Source organism: Passer domesticus, chromosome 10 (assembly GCF_036417665.1).
Source record: "Passer domesticus isolate bPasDom1 chromosome 10, bPasDom1.hap1, whole genome shotgun sequence".
In the NCBI taxonomy this organism is placed as follows: domain Eukaryota; kingdom Metazoa; phylum Chordata; class Aves; order Passeriformes; family Passeridae; genus Passer; species Passer domesticus.
In genome coordinates, this window is record NC_087483.1 from 41,590,854 (window position 1) to 41,617,141 (window position 26,288).

The window sequence follows — 26,288 nt, forward strand, 5'->3', positions numbered from 1 at the left end:
TAACAGGAGAAGGTTGTACAGCACATTTTTTATTTCTTCTCTTCCCCTTTGAGGTGAAAAATGAATTTTTCTGAGCTGTGATCAGGATTCCAGAGGATGAGTAAGACTGGGGGGGGAAGTTCTGGGTTTTGCTCCCTCCTTGGCTGTTGGGGCTGAAAATCCACCTGATCTCCCAGAGTGGTGCCTCCACCTCCACATTTATCAGGAAATTGGAGCCATGAGGGGTGAATGAATGGATATTTTCATATTTATTTTCATATTTATGGCTGCCTTACATAAATTTAGGAAGGGATCTTAAAGCTCACGCCATTCCAGCCTCTGCCACGGGCACCTTCCACTATCCCAGGTTGCTCCAAGCCCTGTCCAACCTGGCCTTGGAATTTTACTTTATTATTTCCTTTTTGGTATTTTTAAGTTATTATGTACTAAAAAACTCTAAAAGAAAGACTTAAAACATTAATTGTTTCCTATTCTGAGGAATTTTCATGGCCAAGCTGGGCAAAATTTTAGGATTTAAGGTGTGGAAGAAACAAATTCCCTGTGGAGGGATGAGACTTTTCCTGCTTATCTGTTAATTCTGTTGCATAGAGGAGAAGGCGTGGATTATAAACACAAAACCAAACTGTTCAAACTTCTCTTTGTTATTTTTTTTTTAATTTATTTCTCTGACATTTTGACCCGGAGAAATGCTTTTGGTCAGGTGATTCAGGTAAACAAAGAGCACACACCTGAGCAGAGGTGGGAAACTGTTCCCTAATTAATTCCTGGTGCTCCTCCCACTGCTGGGTGACTTTAAAGGAGCTCAGGAAGGCCCTGGTCCCTGGTTTGCTCCTGCTCACCTTAACCTGCTGCTCTGGAGCTCTTTGGTTCCCTGTCCTCTACAGAAAGGTAGATTTTAAAATCACTTTTTGATTTGTGAAGGGTTTTTTATGGAGAAGATGAGGGACCTGGATGGCAAAGGAGGAGATGGGACTGTTTTGGTTGGGCTCCAGTGCTTGGGAACCCAAATTAATTAATTTAGGAATTGTGGTGCTCAGAGCTGTGGCCTCAGCTACAAGTTTGTGTGTAGAGCTGCACTGGGGGCAGGAGGGGCTAGGATTTTGGGTGGATTCTGAGATTTCTGTAGGGTCTGGGTCCTGCTCCACTCAGCCTTTGCAGGAGGATGCTCCTCTCCTTCATGCCTCAGGTTTATCTTTTCTGTGTTTCAGGCTCTGTGCTGCTTCAGTGTGCAGTTCTGAGCTTCACAGGAAGGGTTGCTGAGCTCTGTGCACAGAGCAGGGACACAAAACAATTCCTGCTCCAGCTGGCCACCAAGGACAAATGATCCCAATGCCAGCCCAGGAGCACAAAGCCCGTGGGCTGCAGAGAGAAAAACAAGCAGGGTGGGACTGCAGGGGCTGCAGTGGGGTTGGCCACTGAACTGCAATGTGCACATGGAGCAGAGCTGAGCCCAGGGAGAGACCCCGGCAGCGCTCGTGCATTTTGGGGCCATTTGGGTTCATCCTGGGGGCAGCCCTGGCTGGGCTCTGCTGCTGCCCGAGGTGCACCCATGGAGGAGATCCTTGGATCAATCCCTGCTTTATTCTGGAGCTCTGTCCAGCCTCTGCTCCAGGGCAGCCTGCACAAGGGATCATCCCCAACTCAGGGCCTCGGTGTCCCTCTGGAGCTGGGATTTGAGGCCAGTGGGAGCTTTCCTGCTGGTTTCAAGGAAAACAGAGCAGCTCAAGTGTCTGCTCCTGGGAATTTCAGGTTTCCACCTGGTCTTTGAGTCATTTATTTTGAAATATTTTAGCAAATCTTCCTGACTTCCCCTGGGCCAGGGCCTCGCCACCCTCACAGGATATTTTCCCAATATCCCATCTAATCTTCCTCTCTCTCAGTTTAAAGCCCAAAGTTGTGCTTGTCCATGGATCCCTGGCAGTGCCCAAGGCCAGGCTGGATGGGGCTCTGAGCACCCTGGGACAGTGCAAGGTGTCCCTGCCATGGCAGGGGATGGAACAGGATGAATGTGAAGTCCCTTCCAACCCAAGCATTCATGATTCCTTGATTTTATATTATAATGTGAATAATGATATTAAAATATAGGATAATTATAATAATATGCAATTAGATGTAACAATAAATTATAATATTTTCATATATAAGCATTGCAACCAGCTCTGACACACTGGCACTGCCAACTCCAGGCCTTCATTTCCAACCATGACCAGAGCTGATCTCACTCCTGAGTTGGCTGGAAGTGCTCAGTGCTTGGTGCTCACAGAAAGAAGAAAATTTCTTTTTCTAAATATCTTTCTTCCCTTATTTCTTTGAGATATTTACATAATTCAACATCATGGAAATTAAAGCAGTGTTTCAGTGCCAAAGACTGTCTGTTGGTGAGCCTGGTCATTGATATTAGGAAGTAATCTATATTTGGATCTATAATATCCTTGGAAAGGCCATCCTGACCTGATTGATTTTTTTCCATGAGGCCTCAGTGAACATATAAAAAAATTTTATTAAAGTAGTGGCACAAAAAATAATTTGGAGTTCCTTTTATTGCACTTGTTTCCATGTATCCTCTGGACCAGTGGGATTTTTTAGTTTCCAGCCCATTTTCTATTTAGTCTGTTGGCTTTAGGGAGCAAATTTTCATCATGCTTTAATCTAGGCTGTTTTAATATAATTTTTTTTCTTTTCTGTGATGTTGTGGACTGGGCAGGTTGGGTTCTCTGCTCTATCTGGCACAGGCTGTGCTGATCCAGGGGCAATCCTTTGGTGTTCCCAAGATTCCTACACCATTCTGGAGGTCATTTCTCAATCCTTAGGGAGCTAAAAAATAAATATAGTAAAATATAATTATGTCAGCATATTGCTTGAGTAGGGAAACAAAACCATACCAAGCTTTGGTTCAAATATTTTAAATTTAGACTTCTTTATTTTGTCTTAAATATTCCTTTGTGTTTGTTGTGGTAAAACATGGAAGTGTTGTGGAATGATTTTCTTGGAAGCCTCTTTTCTCTCAAGGAAAAGCAGGAAGAGTGCCCTTGGAGGGTCATTATTTACAGTGGTGTTTGTTACTGTCAGCATGGAAATAATTGGCAGAAAAGGCCAATTTGTGGGAAACCAGCAGCTGAAAAATCTGTGTATTTTCAACGTTTCCCTGGTCAGACGCGGATTCCTCCACGAATTTGGGGCAGGATGAGAGCGGAGATCAGATCTGATGCAAACCAATAAATCACAGGGAAAGCGTCAGCAGTGACACAGGGAAAGTTATGGATTGTGGCCTGTGGAATTCCAGGTGATTCATGAGGGAAAATGAAGCCATGGTGAAACCAGGGGGGCACCGTTTGGAAACCTTTTGTGCTTTTAGCGTGTTCTGGAGGTGAGTGTTTGAGGCAGATGAGTTGGAGCACGATTTTGAGGGATTCTTCATGTAAGATAACATCTCAGGGCTGGCAGGCTCCTGAATTCCTGGTGATGTTCCAAAAAAACCTTGGGAAAGTGGACTTGGTAATGCCAAGGGGATGAGGCATTGGGATCTAGCATGGGGCAGGGCGGATGAGGAGAGGTTTAAAGTCTAATTAACACCAAGGAGGGGCTTGATTTTAATTGATGTGCCACAAAAAGCTTCTGTTTTCCTCATTTGGTTATGGGGTGAGGTGGAAAGCGATGTGGAGCCTAAAGGGGCTCCAGGAGAGCCGGAGAGAGAATTTGGACAAGGGATGGAGGGACAGGACCAGGGGATGGCATCCACTGCCAGAGGGTGGGGATGGATGGGAGGTTGGGAGGGTGGGGAGGAACTGGGATGGAATTCCCAGAGCAGCTGGGGCTGCCCCTGGAAGCATCCGAGGCCAGGTTGGAGCAGCCTGGGACAGTGGGAGGTGTCTCTGCCATGGCAGGGGTGGAATTGATGCCTTGAGAAGGCTGTCCTGGAACAGAGCTAAAACAGGGATTTATCTAAGGATCTCCTCCATGGCTGCACCTCGGGCAGCAGCAGGGCCCAGCCAGGGCTGCCCCCAGGATGAACCCAAATGGCCCCAAAATGCACGAGCGCTGCCGGGGTCTCTCCCTGGGCTCAGCTCTGCTCCATGTGCACATTGCAGTTCAGTGTCCAACCCCACTGCAGCCCCTGCAGTCCCACCCTGCTTGTTTTTCTCTCTGCAGCCCACGGGCTTTGTGCTCCTGGGCTGGGATTGGGATCATTTGTCCTTGGTGCCCAGCTGGAGCAGGAATTGTTTTGTGTCCCTGCTCTGTGCACAGAGCTCAGCAACCCTTCGTGTGAAGCTCAGAACTGCACACTGAAGCAGCACAGAGCCTGAAACATGGAAAAGCTGAACCTGAGGCATCACAATGGGATCATCTTTAAGGTCCTTCCAACCCACATCAGTCTGGGATTCCATCAAAATTGTTCCAAGCACTTGGGATTGTCTCCATCCTGCATATCCCATCCCTTTCCCAGCTCAGCTCCTGCTCCCTTTCCCTGCTGATCTCAGGCAGTGTCCAGCCCTTTGTCCTGGCTCCTGGGTGTGTTTATTGGCTTCACTCCCCTGTTTTGTTGGTTTTTTTTTTGTTTATTTTCATTTTTTATTTCTGTATTACCCAATTCAGCGTTTTCCATTCTCATGGGCACTGGGTGTTGTCCCTGTCACCCTCAGGATTTAGCTCGTGAACATTCCAGGAAGATCCTCAATTATTTTCCCACCCCTTTTCATCTGAGCCCACTTTTAGGAAGTTTTATTCATGCCAGCATTATTTCTGCCACAAAACAGAAATATTCTGCTTATTGTGAATAAAATGCTGTTGTTTTGAAAAAAATTCCACTATCCAGGCACTGTAGTTTCAAGGAAATTCACTTTTTCTGTCCTTGGGCACTGTTGTTATTGGCAGTTAACCCTGAATAAACACAGCAAATAATCCATGAGCTCCAGGGAATTATTTCTGGTGGGTTGAAGCAACAATTGGATGAAAAAAACAATTAACAACCCCAAAAAAACCCTAAAACCCCCCAAAATAAATGAAAAAAAAACAACAACAAAGTTATCCTTTTGTGACGTTGCTTAAAAATTATAAGGTTTGTTTTGGGGTGAAATCCATTAGAATGAGAGCCTGGTTCTCAGAGCTGGCACAACTGTTGAGTAGCTTGGTTTATTTTATTTATTAAATAAATATTAAATTATCTATTTACTCTTACTAAAAATAAATTTATTCCTCAGCTTTCTGACCTGCTGGCAGACAATTATGGATCACGGGAATATTTTCCCATTTAGCTGTGGAACATAACAGGGTTTTTCATTATAATATTTTGATATGCCCATATGGTTCATTATGTGATAAAAACACATTAAAATTGCTTGACAGTGTTTATCTACAAGGGAAATGCAGGGAGGGTAATAAACTTGTGTAAAAATTAAATTAAAATTTAAATATACAAGGAAATGGGTGCTGGGGGAGTGAAATGTCCCTGCTTTATTCCTGGAGTTTTCTGCAGTTAATGTACTTCACAAATAGTTTCCTCCAAACTGAACTTGGAACAGCAAAATTGTTCATTTTAGCATCAGAGAAATGAATTAAAATGAATTCAGTTATTCAGAGCATTTTGTCCATCTGTAAATTGTAATGACGTAATCAAATCAAAAAGGAATGACTTTCTGCACAAGGGTTTTCTGCACAAGAATTTTCTGTGGGAAGGCACCAGGACTCGGCTTTCCAGGACATTTATGTGATAAAAAACGGGGAGAAATCCAAAATTTCCATCTCAGGAATATCCACTGAGACCCCTCGTTGTGGTGTTGGAAGTTTGAAAACCATCCTGGGGGCACTGACCTAAATGGGGATGGAGTTTTACAGCTTCCAATCGTGCTGGGGATGAGTTTTCTCTTAATTAGCCTTTTTCTCATCACCAGATTGGAAAAATAAAGGAATTAAATAGCTTTTTCTGGGAGGAAAAGTGGCAATTAATTTGCCTTGGAATTCAAATAACACTGGAAGTTCTTATGGAGCAAAGGGTTTGTTTTGGGTTCTGCTGGGTTTTGTTTTTCTGGAAAAACAAATGAAAATCATCATGAATTAAGGACTTGTTTACTCCGTGGATTAACCAGACAGCTGAAAGTACATTAATCAGTTCTCATTTGGGTTTATTTATATTATTTAATGATATGTAGCTTTTCTAATTTACACCAAAATAAAGCACAAATTAAAACTGGAGTAGGATAACTTTGATTAAAGCTTTTGGAGAAAAATATCTGAAATTTGGCGTCACAGGATAGAAAATAAAAAATCAGCTGAATTTTGTTCTTTAAATATAACTAATTATGGCAATTTCTGCAAAGAGATTTAGGACAAAATCTGTTACAGTCCTTGTGGAGCAAAGAGTGGCAGCAGAAATTATAAAATAGAACAAGAAACTCTCATTTATTTGGATTCACACAAATATGAGCTACTTTATGGAGATAAAAATGAGAACGAGGTACTTATCTAAAGGATCCTTGTACGAGGCTCGGGTCCTTGGTCATTAGATTTTACGGAGATGTTGGAATTATAGAGCTGGGAATGGCCAAGCCATTCCCAATTCCCAGTTATTTCCGTGAGGGTTGTTGTGGCATCTTCTCCAGCCTGGTTTGAGATGTTCCATTTGGAAATGCAGAAAGCAGAGGTGTTGTCCTCCTAAGTGTCCTCTCCTTTTGTGGTTTCCCTGGATTTTTGGTGCCTTCTGCCAAAGGGAATCCACGTGCGGGTCACAAAATAAAAAATGGGGTGAACTCTATGTGAACTGTCAGGGGAAGGGAGCCCTTCCATGGCCTCATCCCTGCGTGTCCAGGGCTGGAAAAATGACACATGGTGTTCGTTAACTGCTCCATGTATACATTAAATTATTTGGGGGAAAAACACGGCTTTACAGCGGGAATTGGGAAAACCGGGATTTGTTAATATCGCATAACCGAGGAGAGGAAAGGAATAATAACAGTGCAATCAGTGATGGGTCAAAACACTCCTCAGAGGGGAAAAGGCTGAGATTTTGGCTGCGCTCGTAACAATAAAAGCTCATTTGGGTGAGGTGACGTTGGCGGGGCTGAGCCGTGGCGCTGCACAAAGCTCGTTTCGGGCGGACGCCGCGCGGTTGCGGCTCGGTGCCTAATCTAGCATGGCAAATGTGCGAGGTGATGTCCCAGAGGAACTGTCACAAATCCCCCCGGAGAGGCATCAGGAGAGCGGGGACACAATGGTGCAGATTGATGTCTGGCTTTATTAAAGCACAGTTTGGCGCAGGAGGGACAAACTCCCTCTTTCATGTCCCCGTCAGCCTCTAATCAAAGAGTTTCTTATCAATACTTTTGGCGCAAAGATACTGAATGCAGAATTGCAGGGAAACGGGGGGGGGGAAAATATCTTTTGGAGGTGCCCTTTTCACCAATTAGATCTGGAGATGTCACTAGGCTGGGGTTTAATTTGGCCCGAGCACGCTTGGTTAATTGGGTAGAACTCATTTTTGTAATCAGGAGGGTTTGGAGCTTTGGTGCTCTGCTTTGGTTTTCCCCTCAATTATTCCCTGTAACAGTCTCACAGCCAGAGCCAGAATCCTGACTGTTGGAAAATGATGGGATTGTTTGGAGACCTACTTTCCCCATCACCCCAATGACTTGCCTTGTCATTTTTTACTACTTGAAATATTGCTGTAGCACAAATAAAATGCTCCAGGAGTTTACCCAGGGTGACCTTGGGCTCAGGGCTGTTCCTTTGGTCCTTTAAAAATACTGAGGATTCTCCTGCTCCCAAGGTTGTCCCAATTTTCTTGACCTAGTAAAAATTTAACCTTAAAACCTCATCCCATTCTGTTAAAAATGCTGTTCCTCTGCACCTGCCAAGCTGAAACATGGACTAGAAAAGTATTTTCTTGACAGGTTTCATGTCCTGGTTGCAGCTTAGATAATTTTCCAGCTCTTGTCATAAACATGGAATACATTCTCCTGGGTTTTTTTTTCCTTTGTTTCTTTGGCATTGTTTTGGCTGCATTTTATTTGCTCACACTGCAATGTTCTTTCCCTTTTTCCCAGTAACAGGGATGCTTTTGCTTGGTTTAAGCAGGAAAGATGGTCCAGGATGATCCCAACTGCTGCTTCCACCCAGAGCAAAATTTAATTCCATGCATAAACTCTGTTCCTTGGGACTTCATTTTGTTTGTCCCCAGAACATCACCACCCTGCCCCCTTCCAGCACTGTCACCAGTGCTGGACCAGCAGTCACAGCCTCCCTGTCCTGAAATTCCTTCCCTAGGTGTTCCCTTTCCTTCTTTTGCCACCAGAGTTTCCCGAGGAGGAGGAAGGCAACCTGTGATCCACAGAAATCTCATCCCTGCCTTGGGAAGAGGAACCTTTTCAGCTGCGCCAGTGAACTCAAATATTTATTTAGGGAATAATTTAGCTGCTGTCCTCCCCTTGGCCACTGGAACTCAGCAACTGGGGGTTTTTGCTTCTTATTAGCAGGAAAATCCCAGGATTTCTGTGCTCACGCATGGTTTCCTTATCCTATCTGCGTGGAGCCGGGCTGTCTGGGGGCTCTCTGTGCACTGAGGTCAGCCTGTGTGCAGAGGGGCTTCCAAAATTCCCAAACTGAGCAAAATCGTGATCTCCCACATCCCCCCAGGCCTTCTGCCCGTGTTGCCTCTATTGCAGGCCATGCAAAAACCAAGGAATAGGTCTTGAAATGATTTGTTGGATCATCCATGTCCATTTTCCTGCTGATTCAGAGGTGTTCATGGTCACGGGTTTGAATATTCCATGTAATTTAAAGGAAGGGAAAAGTGGCATCCCTGTGCCACATTTATGGAGTTAAATGGGAATGAATTATGTCTAACTTGGAATATTTCACCTGCTCAGCTTGACAATTAATTTGCAGAAATCATGTTTTCTTACATCATGGAGTGGCTGAATTGTAAGTTCACCTTTTTCCCATCATTAATGCCAAATATTAAGTGTCTTAGATATTCCAGTAAATTATATTTATTCCATCCTTGTGGTTTTTTCAAGCCTAACTATCCTGAGGGTAAATGGAAGTGACATTTTACCCCAAATCATTAAAACGCGGAAGGATTTAAGAAAAGTTTCACTGGTGGGACTGAAAATATGAGTGATTCATGTTGAAAACAGAAGCCAAGTGCTGGCTGTAAAATAACCTTGGAATCACATCCTGTGAAAGATTAAATTGCATCCGAGGGAAGGCGGCGTCAGAGGGAACATATTGTCCCCCCCTTCACTTCCCCAGGTCTGGGGCTTTTAGCTCAATGAACTCCAGGCTTTGTAATTAGCAGCAAGGCGATTAGATGGGCCACGTTCCTGGGAGTAATTAGTGCACTAATTGTGTTTGATCGTTTAATTACTCTTGCTCGCTGTAATTGAGGAGAGGCAGAGAACCCCTCTGCAAGAGTTTGGAGAGGTTCCTTGGATACAAGAGCTTTACTACATCCCATTTTATGGGGAGGGGGACGCACATTTAACCATTCCTGGGGTGAAACTGCCAAGAAAATCCCCTAAATGACACGTGGAAAAAAGCTGGATTTGGAGGCAATTCATAAAAATTCCAGGTTTTTTTCATAACCTTTTGACGTGTGTGGTGGAAGCCAAAAGAATTAAATAGAATAGACACAAAAAGGCTGAGGAGGATAAGTGAGAACAAGGGAAAAGGCAATTAGAGTTGGAGAAGTTGCAAATAGTCCTTGGGATTGTTGTCTGGGATCCAGCACAGCTGCCAGATGGAAAACATTCCATCGCCGTTCCGATTTGTCTTTGGACAGTGATGACACAGGCAGAGAGATGACTGGGGTCTGGAAGCTGGAGGGGAAAAAAAACCTAACCCAAATGTTGTAAATTGAGTCGTGGAAAGTCCAACCTGTAGCTTTGTGTGACCTGGAAGAAAGGCAGGAGGAAAATCTGTGGAGTTATTTGGGAAAGTCACACTGGGGATGTGCGTGAGGGAATTCCTGGAGGGAAGACTGTGCCTCCAGGAACAGCTCTTCCAGCCTTGTCAGGAGGTCCTATGACTTTGTTTCCCACTGAGGAATAATCCCCCTGAGGCAGAGGAAGGATGGCCCAGCTGACCCTGCCAGCAGAACGGGAACGGCCTCGGTGGTTCCTCAGACATGGCGCTGCCCGGCCAGGCTGTGATCGCTGCTTTAGGCCTCAAAGTCTCCTGCCCAATGAAAGGGAACTTTTCCTGGCTTTTGCTGGCTTGTTTCACTCAAGGAAGGGTTGATTTAGGGAGTTCTGAGATGGAGGCCCTTCCAAGGGGAAGGATAAGAGGAAATGTCAGGATGAAATTAGTTGGAACCAACTTGGTGGTGTGGCCCAGACAGCAAGGAGGGGATGGAGGAGGAAGGCTGAGATGAGCTGTCAGCAGAATTGTCATCCTGTGAGGGAGAATCATCAACTTCCCACCAACCAGACAACTTCCCACTGCCTTGGAAATCCAGGGAGAGCAGGGAAATGCTCCGTCTCCCCTGGGAGAAGGGTGGAGGGCCCTGAACAGCGCAACCTGTGCCATAGTAGCGTGAGGAGAACCACAGAAATACCCATGAATCAGGAATTCCTTCCTGCCTGGCTTTGGCTGAGTGTTTGTATGGGAAGATTTGGTGTCTGACTCCCTTTTCCCCCCTTTTTTTCCTTCCTGGAATGGTGTTTTTACTGCAAACTTGCAGCTGGCCCAGCTCATGGTCATGGTCAGCCAGCTGAGCCTGAGGAGGACAGAAGGGACAAAGCCATCCTTAAAAATAACTGTCCCCTCCATCAACACTTCTCCCCTAACTCCAGAGCCCTGATATCCGGCCTCCTCTCCGGGGAGGGTTGGGACCTTCCATTGTCCCAACGCCGGTGCCAACGAGGCTGAGATGTCCCCTCCCTAATGAGACCTGACAAGTGGGCAACTGGGCTGCTGCTCGGGGCCTCCGATGGTTCATTTGCACCATGGCGGGGCAAAGGGCAGGCCGGAGTAATCCGGATCGGGAACGGCCATCCCGCCTCCGAGGTGCCGCTGGAGCGGGGCCATGGAGTTACCGGGATTTCTGTGTCAGCACCCAGGCCTTCTCTCAAACCGACTGCATGATCCAAATGATCCAAACCCAATTTGGGACTCGTGTGACCGTGTCCTGCCACCGCGTTCCGAGCGGGACGCGCCAGCTTCCGTTAGGTTGGGATGAGCGCTCGGCTCGGGGCAAAGAGCTGAGGGAATTCTGAGGGAAAAAATGTCTGCCCATGCCTCGTATCTGCTCTGCCAGCAGAAGTTTAGCCCTGGAGCGGCTGGTAAGCCACCAAGAATTCTTGAAAATAAAAGTTTTGTACAAAATTTGGCTGTTTTGGCTGAAAGTCCTGGATAAAAGGGGCTTGAATGAAAAACTCTTTACGCCCTTGGTGAAGCTTCTTAGGGCTTGTAGGATTCCTAAAGAGAATCCACTATTGCAGAAAATTAGAATTTTGTAGGATTTTGGGAACCAAAACAAATTTTTGGAGGTTTTAAGACAGTGCATCCATATCTATATATCTATATTTATATCTCCTTCCTTACGTTTTATTTTTATGTGTGAGTGTAACACCAGAGAAAATGGGTGTGCTGAACACTGAATTAATATATAATTAATTGAATATTTAATATAGAAATTTTGGATATTGAGTTCTTAAGTATCTATTATTACTTTAATGCAAAATATTTTTTGCTACTCTCTGTAAAATATCATCATTACCTTAAACATCATTAATTTGCCCTCCATGAAAGACAGAATTACATGTACTGCTGTCTTTGTGCTCAAAATATTCATGGATTATTAAATATTTAGGTTTCTGGCACTGGGTATTTCCATGTTTGCTGAAATTCCTGTTTTTACCCTACCTGTGTGTATGGAATGAGCAGGTGGGATGTGCTCATGGTGACAATAATGGTGGCGGGTGCTTGCTATATAAGAACTTCCCTAAATTACATGATTTTAAATTTTGGCCCTGCTTGCCTCACTCTGGACAATTTTCTAACCCAGAGGATTTAAAAATTGCAATTATTTGCCTGTAATTAAACCTGTTTCAAACAGAAACGGAGGTGGGGCAGTGAATTCTCTCTGTTCGTTCACGGTTTCTTGCCACTCATTAGGAGCTGGCAATTAAGGTCTTTGCAGTTACCAGAGGAAGGATGTGGATGTTTTTAGGGAGCAGCTGGAGGGTTTCTGACACCAGCCACTTTTCCAGACTGATGGCTGAGTGCTGCCACACAGGATTTGGAGAGGGGCTGGGTGAGCAGTCGGTCCCACAAAAGGGACAACTGGGAAAACCAACGTTCCCAACTGAAAGACTTTCATCGGTTCTGCAAAAACAAAAGAGTTTTGTGCTTCAGATGAGCAAACCCAACAAATTCTTGTCTCTTTGGGAGGAATTCCTGCCGTTATTTCAACCTTGCTGTGCTTTAACTTAAAATATTGCTATAATGGTTGGATTTGTTGATATTGGAAGTCTTTTCCAACCTTGATTCCATGACTGTTTGTCCTTTATGTTGATAATTTGTTAATTAGTGATGAGAGTTGGAGTTCAGCTGTGACAAGTTCCTCTTTTTGGGATGTGAATCCTCATTTTTTGGTACTGTAGCTTAGGATCAAATCCTCATTTTTTGCTCCTGACGGTCTCACTGCAAACTGCTGATGTCTTAAAATGAAGAGTGGGGCCTGTGAAACATTCCTGGTGTTGTTTGGGATTAAAAAAATAGTCCCAAATTCCAAATTCTGCCTCCAGATCCCACATGGACCCATTTCTTTCATCTTCCACGTGGTTGGGAGAGGTTTGTTTTATTTCCTGTCTGCTTCTAATCAGGATTTCATTCTCCCCTGGCTGCGAGGGATCAATGGAGTAAATCCAAAATTCCCTCTTCATAAGATTAAAACAACAAAGTTTAAAGCACTGGGCTGTGTGTTATCTTTTTTCCCCTCCTATTTTTTTATGGATTTCACTGTGTTTTAATAAAAAAGCTGTTTGCAGATAACAGCAAGGACAATGACAACCTTTGTGCTGCTGATTCTGGGTGGATTTCTGCTGTGGGACAAACATTTGGAGATGACATCCCCAACCCTGTCATATCTTTCCTGAAAAAAAAAAATAAAACAAGAAAAAAAGATTTATTAGATCATAACCACCACATATTCAGAGCTGCTTAGGAATTATCTGGGTGTTGCAGATCTTCTGGTTGATCAGGATGGAAAAACTCATCCCAACTCTGTGTGTTCTGGATGGATTCCAAAGGAAACCATCAGCTCCAGCTGGGCTCAGCAGCCGCATCCTTTCAGGATTTTCCTGCCCTGTTTGATTTTTGAGGCACTTTCATGATTTTTAAGGGTTTCTAATAATCTGAGATTGATTTTTTTTTAGCCTTGTGTGTCCCTGGGTGGCTCCACGCAGCCTGGGATTAGAATGGTGTGGGGAATGGCACCACAGTGGTTATTTGGTTCTGCTTTAATTCGTTCTCATCACTCAGGGACTTGGGAAAAATACACCAAATTATTTATTAATGGCATAATAAAGGGAATAAACCCCTTTGGATCATGGATGAGGAAAATCCAATGGTGGCTTTGTTTGCAGCTCTGAGATAGAGGCTTTTCCAAGAGGAAATGCCAAGATAAAATCAGGAGGAACCTCACAGGATCGTGGAGATGCGGCCCAGCCAGTGAGGAGGAGTCAGGAGGAAGGTGGAGATGAGGTGTCAGCAGAAGCACCAACCTCCTGTGCGACCAGCCAGCTTCCCACTGCACTGGAAATCCAGGGACATCCTCTGTCCACCTTTTCCAGCAACCTAAATGTGCTGTGGGGGATGGGTTTTACAAATCAGAACCAACTCACAGACACTGACAGGAAAAGCTGGAGAAATTTGGGTCTAAAGAGAAAAAACGTTGCTGTTTCCTCCTGAAAAGCAGCATAGAACCAGATTAATGGGATCATTTTGACTCCATTATCCATTCCTTTTAACTCCATCTTTTCCATTTCTTTCAGCCATGCCAGATCCTGGTGGATTTAAGAGTTTCATCTGCAAAAAGGCCTCAGATAATTACAATTTTGGTGTTTGTTGATGCCAAAATAACCAGAGGAGTAGAAGGCTCTGGGGTTGGGTTGTGGGGGCGAGGTGGTGGCCAGGTCCTTGTGTGTTTGCTCTGCTCATCCTTGCTCTCTGCCAGGAAAGAGGGATTGGGGAATGGCTGCCCAGGGAGGCGCTGGAGTCGCGGTCCCTGGAGGTTTGTAAGGACAGCCTGGATGTGGCCCTCAGGCCGTGGTTTGGGTGACAGGGGGGTGTTGGACTCGATGCTCTCAGAGGTGTTTTCCAGCCTGGATAACTCTGGCGTTGTGTCTCTGCCCAGGTGGGGATTCTCGGCCGCCGCATGAGCAGGTCCTGGCCGGGCCATGGCCTGGCCGCCGGGGCTGCTGCTGCTGCTCCTGCTGCTGCCCGGCCGCGCTCCGGCCGCGCGCAGCCGCGACTTCACCGCCAAGGACATCGTTTACCTCCACCCCTCCAGTAAGTCACCTCCCCCTGATGTTCTAAGTTCTAGCTTTTCTATTTTTTCAGACTCTGTGCTGCTTTAGTGTGCAGTTCTGAGCTTCACATGAAGGGTTGCTGAGCTCTGTGCACAGAGCAGGGACACAAAACAATTCCTGCTCCAGCTGGGCACCAAGGACAAATGATCCCAATGCCAGCCCAGGAGCACAAAGCCCGTGGGCTGCAGAGAGAAAAACAAGCAGGGTGGGACTGCAGGGGCTGCAGTGGGGTTGGCCACTGAACTGCAATGTGCACATGGAGCAGAGCTGAGCCCAGGGAGAGACCCCGGCAGCGCTCGTGCATTTTGGGGCCATTTGGGTTCATCCTGGGGGCAGCCCTGGCTGGGCTCTGCTGCTGCCCGAGGTGCATCCATGGAGGAGATCCTTGGATCAATCCCTGCTTTATTCTGGAGCTCTGGCCAGCCCCTGCTCCAGGGCAGCCTTCTCAAGGCATCACACCCTGGGACAGGGACAAGGATGAGAGAAATATCAGTTATCTCCTGAGCCTTGAGCTTCTGGGTTTGCACTCAAATTCCCACAGGTGCCCAACCCAAAAGCCACTTCCAAGCATCATTTCCTTGGTCCTCAGAGGCCACTGGAATATGTTCCAGCAAGGCACTAGGTGGCTGAGTTTCTCTGTACCACATTTAATCCTGTCACATCTTTCCTTCATTTTTCCCACTTCTTCTTGAACCATGGCTGTGTTTGTTTTGTTTTGGCTCTGGCTTTAACCTGGTTTAACATGGAAACATGGAATGGTTTGGGCTGGGAGGGACCTGGTTTGTACAGTGCCCATTCTCACAGGGCCAAATTGATGTGGAAGAAAACACAAGTTTTTGTGGGAGGTGTCCCTGCCCATGGCAGAGGGTGGGACAACATGGGCTTTAATGTCCTTCTCCCAATCCAACCCAAACTATTCCATGGTTCTGTGTAAAACTGGAACAAAAGGGTTGAAAGGACACATGGGGTTACAGGCAGCTGCTGAGGCACCGACAGCTCCTGCCTTGACTCCAGTAACTCCTGGAGCAATGGAGTTGTGCATCTTTGGATCTTCCCTGGACCCTCACCAGTCTGTTCCCTTTATCAGACGCAGACTTACCAAATCCCATGAGAACAGGGTGCCCATGGAGCTCTCCCTGCCTTCTCTTCCCACAGAAAACTCACTGTTCACAGGCTGAAAAATGTATATTCTGTGCAAGCAGGATGAAATTCCTGTTGGATCTCATAACTGTGACCTGTCAGAGGTGCAGGGCGAGAGGGATTCGTTTAATGACTGTCCCAGCCCCACCAGAGTTGCTCCTGGGTGATTTCTTGTTCCTTAAAAGCTGAAAGGAAACAAGCAATGAAATCCTCTTTCTCCACCTCTCATTCCCAAAAAGGATCCAGAGCCAGGGGAGGAGGTGATGAGGAGGAGGGTGAAGATGTGGCCCTTGGGGCTGTCGAGGTTCAAAGCACTGATAAATGTGACCCGTTCACCATTTGGCTTCTGAGAAGGTGGCAGCACCTTGGGGAGGGATTGAAAGTGCCCCAGAAGTGCTGCCAGGAGAGCAATTAAGGAATTAGGCCTCGTTTGGAGAGATAAATTAGGACAGAGGCTGCTGTTCAGGGCAAAGTGGTTTTGTTCCCTCTGGGGCCGTGAGCCTGCCTGGAACAGGAGCAGCTCTTTCCCGGGGTGGGACAGTTCCCAGAGTGTTTCACTCCACCTGATATTGTGTTATCAGCACCGATAAAGCCGCAGTGTTGGATGTGAGCTCCGATTCCAAGGGAAGGAGCATTCCCAGCTCCCATCAGCTCCCTTTGAAGTCAGCACTGGGCACTTTGGCTGGGTGAACACAGCTGGAACGAGTCCACAGCGACCTGAATGTGCTGTGGGGGACGGGTTTTACAAATCAGGATCAAGACACTGACAGGAAAATCTGGAGAAATTTGGGTCTAAAGAGAAAAAATGTTGTTTTCTCCCGAAAAGCAGCATAGAACCAGATTACGGGGTCATTTTGACTCCATTTCCCATTCCTTTTAACTCCGTGTTTTCCATTCCTTTCAGCCACGCCGTATCCTCGAGGATTTAAGTGTTTCACGTGTGAAAAGGCCTCAGACAATTACGAGTGCAACCGCTGGGCTCCGGATGTTTACTGCCCCCGAGGTAACCACCCCACGCCAGGGCTCCATCCCAAACCTCCTGTCCCTGCCAGAAATGTGGGATATGGGATTCTGGAGTGAACCCCTTCAGCTTTTCAGTCTCCTTGCAGCGGATGAGGTTGAGGACTTGGAGCTATTCCCTGTTTTCCTCTGGCTCAGCTGGGGATTCAGTCAGGCTGGTGCTGCTCTCCTAAAATTCCAGACTGGTTTGGGTGGGAAGGGACCTTAAAGCTCATCCCATTCCATGGGCAAGGACACCGTCCATGATCCCAGGGTGTTCCAACCTCGCCTTGGACACTTCCAGGGATCCAGAGGCAGCCAGAATTTCTCTGGGAATTCCCTCCCAACCCCTTCCACCCTCACAGGGGAAGGATTTTGAAGAGTTTTATTTCTCTTACTGGGAATACAGGACCAGTTCTGGCTGTGTTCACCTCCCTCCCCTATGGCACAAATCCACATTCAGGGCAGCCACGGCTGGAATTTTGGTATTTTCAGTGATCCCATAAATCCTCTTGGAGTCTGAAATTGGGAACAGCTCAGAAAAACCCTTTTATAAAATACTCAGAAATCAGATCTGAGCTCCCCAGATCTCCTCTCCGTCACCAGTTCTCTTCTGAGACAGAGAAACAAAACCCTCACAGAACATCTTGATTATCCACAGCCCCAGCGAATCCCTTTCAGCTGGGTTGTTTTGGGATTTTGCCTTTGGGAAATATTTATTTTGGAAGGAGATGACCCCGCTGTGTTTGCAGCCTGTGTCAGGCCCGTTATCAGCCCCAGAATTTGCTTCCTTTGAGCTCAAATCAACAGCAATAAAACCCCCCAGGCTGGCGGGCTTGGGATCAGCCCAGTATTCCCAGACATTCCTTGTTTTGACAGGAAAAAGGGCAGTGGGCAATTGGGCAGATAAATATTTCCATGTTTTTTAGGGACTGCTTCAGCCAGCACATAATCTACAATAAACACATTTAAAAATTTATTATTTTTTAAAAATCCAGTGATTGGATTTAAAAATCCAGCATTTTTTTCCTATTTCTCCTGCTGGTGGGCTCTCAGAGAAAGAAAATTGGGAAGATAAAGATTTTCCCATGTTTTTAGGGACAAGGTACTGCTTCAGCCAGTGCATGATCTACAATAAATACATCCCAAATTGGTATTTTTTAAAAGATCTCATGACTCGATAAAAATTCAGCATTTCTTGCCTATTTCTCCTGCTGGTGGACTCTCAGAAAAGGAATTGGGCAGATAAAGACTTTCAATGTTTTTTAGGGTCAAAGTACTGCTTCAGCCAGCACATGATCTACAATAAATACATCCAAAATGTCTTATTTTTTAAAAAATCCTGTAATATGATAAAAATCCAGCATTTTTTCCTATTTCTCCTGCTCGTAGGCTCTCACAGAAAGGAAATTAGGAAGATAAAGATTGTCCCATTTTTTTTTAGGGACAAGGTACTGCTTCAACCAGCGCATGATCCACAATAAATACATTTTTTAAATGGCATTTAAAAAAAAAGCCTGTGATTTGATAAAAACCCAGCATTTCTTTCCTATTTCTCCTGCTGGTGGCATCTCAGGGAACGGGAATTGGGCAGATAAAGTTTTTTCCATGTTTTTTAGGCACAAGGTACTGCTTCAGCCAGCGCATGATCTACGATAAATACAACCAAAATTGGTATTTTTTTAAAAATCCCATTATTTGATTAAAATTCTGGATATTTTTGCCTACTTCTCCTGCTGGTGGCATCTCAGAGAACAGGAATTGGGCAGATAAAGATTTCCCGTGTTTTCTAGGCACAAGGTACTGCTTCAGCCAGCACATGATGAGGGCCAGCGGGGAGAGCGTCTCGGTCACCAAGCGCTGCGTGGCCCTGGAGGAGTGCCTGAGCACGGGCTGCACCTACATCAGGCACGAGGAGTACAAGGTGTGTGAAACAGAGAAAAAACTGGAGAATTGGGGGTGGTTTTGTAAATGCAGTGTGTGCAGATATAGATTAAAAAAAAAAAATCATATATATATATATATATAATATAAAACATATGTAATATCTAATATATAATATATAGTATATAATAATATATAATATCAAAATATAATATATTATATCAAATATATTATATATTTGATATAATATATATAATGTATAAATAATATATTATATCAAAATATAATATAATATCAAAATACAATACATAATATATAATATGCAATATGTAATATATTATATATTATATAATATATTATATATTATATGTTATACATTATACATTATATAGAATATATTATATGTTATATAATATATAATGTATTACATATAATGTATTATGTATTGTACATTATATATTGTATATAGTATATTGTATATACTATATTGCATTGAGTTTATTATATATACTATATAACATATAATATTTTATTTTGTATATAATATATACTATATTATAGTATCTAATATATAATATATTAAACATTATATATATTATATTTTGCATTATATATAATGTATATAATATAATGTATAATATATAAATATAGTATATATTTTATCATTATATAATAGTCTGTAATATATTTCAATATTTTATACATATATACTATTATGTGTACTATTATATAGAGTAGAATACATAGTATTATATATTATATGTATATACTGTATATAATACATGTACAATGTATATATAATGTATAAATTATATCTACATATTGTATATGCAATATATACAGTATATTGTAATATTTTAGATATAATCTATAATAATATAGAATATAGATCAGATATGGAAGTATGTAATATAATGTGAGTATAATACTTATCCATCATGTGTACCATATTTATGATAGAAATTATCATTTGTGGAGTAACTGGAGTGTGCCAGCAGCCTGGCTGGGTCAGTGGGTAAATTCAGCTGAAATCCGGTTTCCCTTGGGAATGGTAAAAAAGGGAAGGGAAAAAGGGAAAGGGGAAAAAAAGGAGAAAAATTGTTCTCCCAACAGATGGAGGGAAAAAAAGTTGGAAGGAGAGGGAAAAAAAGGAGAAAAATCACAGAGAGCTCCTTTGCAAATGTACCGTTATTTCCCCTTCATTTTCCTCCTTGGAATTCTGGTATTCCCTGGTTTTTTCCAGGAATTCCAGCATTCCTGTTTTTTTTCCCTAGAATTCCAGCATCCCCTGGTTTCCCCGTGCCTTTTTTCCCTGGAATTCTGCATTCCCTGGTTTTTCCCTATAATTCCGGCATTCCCTGTTTTTCTTGTGCCCTCTTCCCCCGGAATTCCACATTCCCTGTTTTTCCTGTTTTCCCTCTGGAATTCCTCATTCCCTGTTTTTTCCCCTGGAATTTCACATTCCCTATTTTTCCTGTTTTTCCCCGGAATCCCTCATTCCCTGTTTTCCTCGGAATTCCTCATTCCCTGTTTTCCCTGTTTTTCCCCCTGGAATCCCTCATTCCCTGTTTTGTTTCCCTGGAATTCCTCATTCCCTGTTTCCCCCGGAATTCCTCATTCCTGTCTTTCCCCTGGAATTCCACATTCCCTGTTTTTCCTGTTTTTTCTCTGGAATTCCTCATTCCCTGTTTTTCCCCCTTGAATTCCGCATTCCCTCTTTTCTCCTGGAATTCCTCATTCCCTGTTTTCCCCCCGGAATCCCTCATTCCCTCTTTCCCCCCGGCATCCCTCATTCCCTGTTTCTCCCCGGAATTCCTCATTCCCTGTTTTTCATCCCGGAATCCCTCATTCCCTGTTTTTCCCCCGGAATCCCTCATTCCCTGTTTTTCCTGTTTTTTCCCCTGGAATCCCTCATTCCCTGTTTCCCCCGGAATCCCTCATTCCCTGTTTTTCCTGTTTTTTACCCCGGAATTCCACATTTTCCCCCTGGAACCCCTCATTCCCTGTTTTCCCTGTTTCCCCGAGTCCCTCATTCCCGTTTTTCCCTGCCAGGTGTGCACGTCCTGCTGCGAGGGCACCATCTGTAACCTGCCGCTGCCGCGGAACGCCTCTGACGCCGTGTTCGCCACGCTGTCCCCGCTCAGCGCCGCGCCGCTGTCCCCGCCCGGCCTGGCGACACCGCTCGCGCTCGGCCTGGCGCTGCTGGCACCGCGCTGGCTCGCAGCGACAGCCGCGGGGGCGGCGCAGTGACAGCGACAGCCACAGGGACAGCCACAGCCACAGGGACCGGGACCGGACAGTGACAGCAAACATCGACAGGGACCGCACAGTGACAGCCACCGGGACAGGGACAGAAATGGGGACAGTAACAGAGACTGCGAGAGCGACAGGGACAGCGACAGGGTCAGAGATGGGACAGTGACAACGACTGTGACAGGGACAGCGACGGGGACAGCGACAGAGATGGTGACAGTGCCAGGGACAGGGTCGGGACGATGACAACGATAGTGACAGGGGTGGTGCCAAGGGCAGCGACAGGGCCAGTGACAAGACAGGGCCAGGGTTTGGTGACGGGACAGGGACGGGACAGTGATGGTGACAACGACAGTGACAGAGACGGCGACAGGACAGGGACAGTGATGGGGACAGCGACAGGTGACAGTGCCAAGGACAGGGACAGGGCCAGGACGGTGACAAGACAGGGATGGGGACAGGGACAGGGATGGTGACAGGGACAGCGGCACGCTGAGCCAGCCCGGCCTCCCGAGCTCCCGCCCGGTTTTGGCTAATCCCGAGTTTGGGACGGCTCCGGAGAATTCCCGCTTTGTGTCCCGAGTGCCGCAGGAACTCCGGGGAGGATCCCGGGATCATTCCCGAAAAACCTCAGGGGCTGGAAAAGCCAAGCCCAGCCTAACTTTGCTAAGCCTGGCTTATCTCGGCGAAGAGCTGGCGCTTGGAGTGTTACGTCACTGCTGGCGTCACCGTGTTCCCAGCTCATTAACCCCGCCGGTTCATTAACACGCGGTAATTAACACAGGATGGGGCTGCAGCATTCCCACGGCTCCTGCTGGGACGGGCAGGGATCGGCAGCGAGGAAGCAGCGCCTGCGAAGGAGGAGATCCCCACCCGGGACACGGGGAAAACCGCTGGAATTCCCAAACCCCACCAGAGAAATCCCTAAAAATCCGCGTTTTCAGTGGAAAACTGCTGGAATTCCCAAATTCCGCCAGAGAAATCCCAAAAAATCCGCATTTCAAGGGGAAAACCGCTGGAATTCCTAAATTCCGCCAGAGAAATCCCAAAAAATCCACATTTCAAGGGGAAAACCGCTGGAATTCCTAAATTCCGCCAGAGAAATCCCAAAAAATCCGCATTTCCAGTGGAACAGGGCTGGAATTTCCAACCCCCACCAGAGAAATCCCTAAAAATTCCCGTTTTCAGTGGAAAGCTGCTGGAATTCCCAAATTCCGCCAGAGAAATCCCAAAAAAATCCGCGTTTCCAGTGGGAAACCGCTGGAATTCCTAAATTCCACCAGAGAAATCCGAAAAAATCCGCATTTCAAGGGGAAAACTGCTGGAATTCCTAGATTCAACCAGAGAAATCCCTAAAAATCCGCGTTTCCAGTGGAAAACTGCTGGAATTCCTAAATTCAACTAGAGAAATTCCAAAAAATCCTAATTCCCTGTGGAACATGGCTGGAATGTCCAAACCCCACCAGAGAAATCCCTAAAAATCCACATTTCCAGTGGAACGCCAGTGGAATTCCCAAACTCAACCAGAGAAGTCCCAATAAAATTGCATTTTCCAGTGGAAAACCGCTGGAATTCCTAAATTCCACCAGAGAAATCCCTAAAAATCCACATTTCCGGTGGAAGACTGCTGGAACTTCCAACCCCCACCTGAGAAATCCCCAAAAATCCTGATTTCCAATGGATAACTGCTGGAATTCCCAAACTCCAGCAGAAAAAATCCCTATAAATCCGCATTTCCAGCAGGAAACTGCTGGAATTTCCAGCCCCCACAAGAGAAATCCCTAAAAATTCTCCTTTCCAGCAGGAAACTGCTGGAATTCCACCAGAGAAATCCCTAAAAATCCTCATTTCCAGCACAAAAACGGTTGGAATTCCCAAATTCCACCAGAGAAATCCCCCAAATCCCCATTTCCAGCGGGATTTGAGGCTCACACCCCTCAGGATGAGGATGACGAGCGGCTGCTCCCCTGATCCCCGCTGGTTCAGGGGGAATATTTCCAATATTTCCCCATTTTAGCCCCAAAGGCCACAACCTGAAATTTAGGAAATTGCTCCCAAACTTCTCCTGGGATTTTTATTCCAGGATTCTGGGCAGTTTGGGTGACCCGTGGTGCTGGTTTTGCTGGGAAATCACGGGTGCAATATTTATTTTTGTAGGTCCAGGAGGGTCTGGAAATGCTGGAAAAGATTCCAAAACCCGCTGATCATGCCAGGAAAAAGGGATGGTTTGCAAGTCAGCGAGCCTGTAATATATAAATGATCAAAATTATATAGAAATATAAATATATATATATTAAAAATCGCTTTTTAAAAAGAATCAACTTTGTCTTGCAAAGTCAGTAATAAAAGCAGGGTGTCATGGACTTGCTTTAAACTGTTTTATAATTAATTTTTTTTAAATGAATCATTAATTATTCTTTCAGGAGCGAATTTTTTCCTATTCCTGCTCCAAGGTAACTTGAGCTCTATCAAATTCTGGTATTTTTAAGACTTAAAATGGGGGTTTTTTGGGAGAATTACAGGGAAATGCAGATTCCTGGAGAGCTCCTCAGCTCACAGAATCCATGTGGGCTATTCTGCAAAATCAGGAATCTGAAGGAAATCCTCAATGTGTTTTACAGGGGATGTTATTTTAAAAATTATATATTTATATAGATATGAAAAATATAGATATACATCTTTATAAAAATTGACCTTCACCACTGTTTGTTCTAAATGATTTTTCCTATAAAATCAACTTTTTTTTTGGTCTCAGCCCCAGCCCAACTTGGAATTTTGCTCTCCTTTCACCCATCTCTGGTTTTAAGAGTTTTAATCTCTTTTTTCTATGCAAATTCCACCTGGCTCTGGAGATTCCCAAAAAAATTCCAAGCCTGTCCCTCCTGTGGCATCTCCCTGGATGCTTTAAAAAAAGGAAATTGAGGAGTGTGAACCCCCCCTGCAGCGGTTTGGGGTTCCAAATCCCACAAATGCTGAGCTGCACCATATTTATTCCTTTGAAATGTTGAATTGTTTTTAATTAAAATTAAATTCTTGTGTAAATTTAATTTTAATGTTGGTGTAAATTCTTGTACATTTGTATAAATAAAAGGGTTCAATGTTCGCTGTGAGGCGTCTGATAAAATTCCAGCCGTGGAATTAGAGGGAAAGCCAGGAAAAAACCACCCAGGGCAGGATAAATGGGACAAAATTCTGGAAAATATGGAATTTTCCCCAGGGCAGAGAGGGAAAACAGAACCCAGGGATCCAAAAATAAACAGGAATTCCTCAGATTTGTGTCCAGTATAAAACAATTTACAGCAAATCGTTTATACAATTTATACCTGGAGCTCAACAGGAGGAACACATGGGAATGATTCATTAATTACAGGGGGAATTTAAATAAAATTAAATATAATATAAATAATAATAAATTATTATCTTTCTATTATATTTAACTCCTATAATTAGGAGTTAAATCCCTGCATTTCTTTGATTCCTGCTCATATTCCTGCCTGCAAGAATTCATGTTTTGTCCACGCTTTTGTCCCTAAATTCTGAATTTTCCTGGTTTTTCTCTCTCCCCTCACTCCTGCACCTCCTCTCACCTCCGCAGGATTTGTCAGTAATGCTGGAATATTCTGGATTTCACACACGGGGAGCAAAGATCAGCGGGCAAAACAAAAAAAATCGAGGAAGAAATGGAATTTCTGCAGTCACCAAAGCAATCCTGGGGAATGTCTGAATAACTGCACCGCAGCATTTCATTCTGCTGTCATTAATTAATTAATTAATTAATTTCTTACTTCAAGGTGGCTCAACCCCAGGTTTTGTGGGAACAAGAAACAAAATCTGAAGGAAATCCCTTTTTCCTATCCCTGCTGTATCAAATTTTGGTATTTTTAAGGCTCAAAATGCCTTTTTTTTGGAGGGGGAATTACAGGGAAATGCAGATTCCTGGAAGGGGCTCTCCTGAGTTTTGTGGCCTTGGGATTGAATTTTCCTGGGAGGTTTCTTGGAGGATGGAAATCCCTGCTGGAGCAGGAAATCCCGGCTGGCACAAAACCCCCCAGGGAGTTTAAGCCCCACTTAAATTATATGTGATATAAATTAGATATTATTTTATATTTCTTAATATATATATATACACACATATATATCTATATATACATATATATACATATATAAATCATATAAATATATTGTTTATATATAAATATTTTTAAATATAATAATTATGTAATAATTTAATATATATTTACTACATAATACTATAATAAAAATAATATAATATAATATAATATAATTAATATAATATATTTTCTATTCAATAATTTAATATATATTTAAATACTTACTCTTAAAATAAAATAAATATATATTTATTTTATATATTTATATAAAATAGATATGAGTCAATATATAAAGAGACAATATATTATATTTCGATATATTTTTATATGAACATATATATTTTTATATACATAAAAAAATATATATATAAAAGGTATTTTTATCTGTAAAGGGGATTTTTTTCAGCTCCTGAGTGTCCTTGTCCTCAGCACAAACCCAGATTATCCATCCCAGACCTGCTGGGCTCCTCCCTGCCCTGCTGGGAATTCCAGTCCTGGAGAATTCCAGACATTTTCCCAGACACAAATGAGGCACCAAAATTCCACTTCATCCTCTGGGAAGCGCCAGGATTAGCTCAGAGCTTAGCCTAGGCTGGGTTTAACTGGGCAGGGTTGGGGGAAAACTGGTTTCTGATGGGGGAGGGAGGGGTTTCTGTTTAAGCAGAGACCAAATCTGGGCCCAGCTTTGCTGCTAAAATTTGCAGGTTTAAGAAATTTGAAGTTTACATTTAGGCAACAACTCCGTCTCATTTGTGTGATCAGCTTAAAGAGTCTCACCCCAAATCTTTAACTCCGGTGTTAACGAGGCACAAAGTCCAGCTTTGCATGGCTAGGCCAGGCCTAAGCTGCCTCACCCAGAGGTTTTTATGGAAACAGAAGGAATTCTGCCCTGGAAAAGCCAGGACAGAGTTTGATTCTGCCCCAGGCTGGGGTGGCTGGGTGGGCACAGGGCCACAGTTCCTGGAAAAATCCGGGATTTTGGGAAAAGCCCCACTGGGAAGGGCACAGAAAGCTCGGGGTGGTTGCAAAGTTGAACCTTTGTTTTTTCTGCTGTGGGTTTGTGGGATGGGAGTTAGAGCTGGTTTTAACGGGATCACGTCACACAGCTGGAAAAGTGCCCCAAAAATTGGAATAAAAATAAAGCTGGGCTCATTCCAGGGGAAAAATTAGTGCTCAGGCGAGTCCTGGATGGCTGAGGGAAGTAATTCCCCATCCTAATTGCAATTAAATTCATCAACACTGAGGGAAAGGCATCGACTGAAATAAACGGCAGGAATTTGAATCCCAGGAATTTGAATCCCAGGCTGCTCCAAGCCCATCCAGCCTGGCCTGGGACACTCCCAGGGATGCAGGGGCAGCCAAAAAAATCCCACAA

The 26,288-nt window shown here is 44.3% G+C and overlaps 1 protein-coding gene across 4 annotated transcripts in view; it reads left to right on the forward strand.

The window, feature by feature from the left end:
- The window catches only part of LYPD6 (LY6/PLAUR domain containing 6), a 32,320-nt gene extending 11,482 nt beyond the window's left edge, over nucleotides 1–20,838 (forward strand). For all 4 annotated transcript variants that reach the window (XM_064435322.1, XM_064435324.1, XM_064435325.1 and 1 more), the window contains 4 exons: nucleotides 14,351–14,505; nucleotides 16,570–16,668; nucleotides 18,458–18,588; nucleotides 20,601–20,838. In XM_064435322.1, coding sequence (XP_064291392.1) covers nucleotides 14,394–14,505; nucleotides 16,570–16,668; nucleotides 18,458–18,588; nucleotides 20,601–20,798 — 540 coding nt within the window. In that variant the 5' untranslated portion in view covers nucleotides 14,351–14,393 and the 3' untranslated portion in view covers nucleotides 20,799–20,838. The remainder of the gene's footprint in view (nucleotides 1–14,350; nucleotides 14,506–16,569; nucleotides 16,669–18,457; nucleotides 18,589–20,600) is intronic.
- The last annotated feature ends 5,450 nt before the right edge of the window (nucleotides 20,839–26,288 follow it).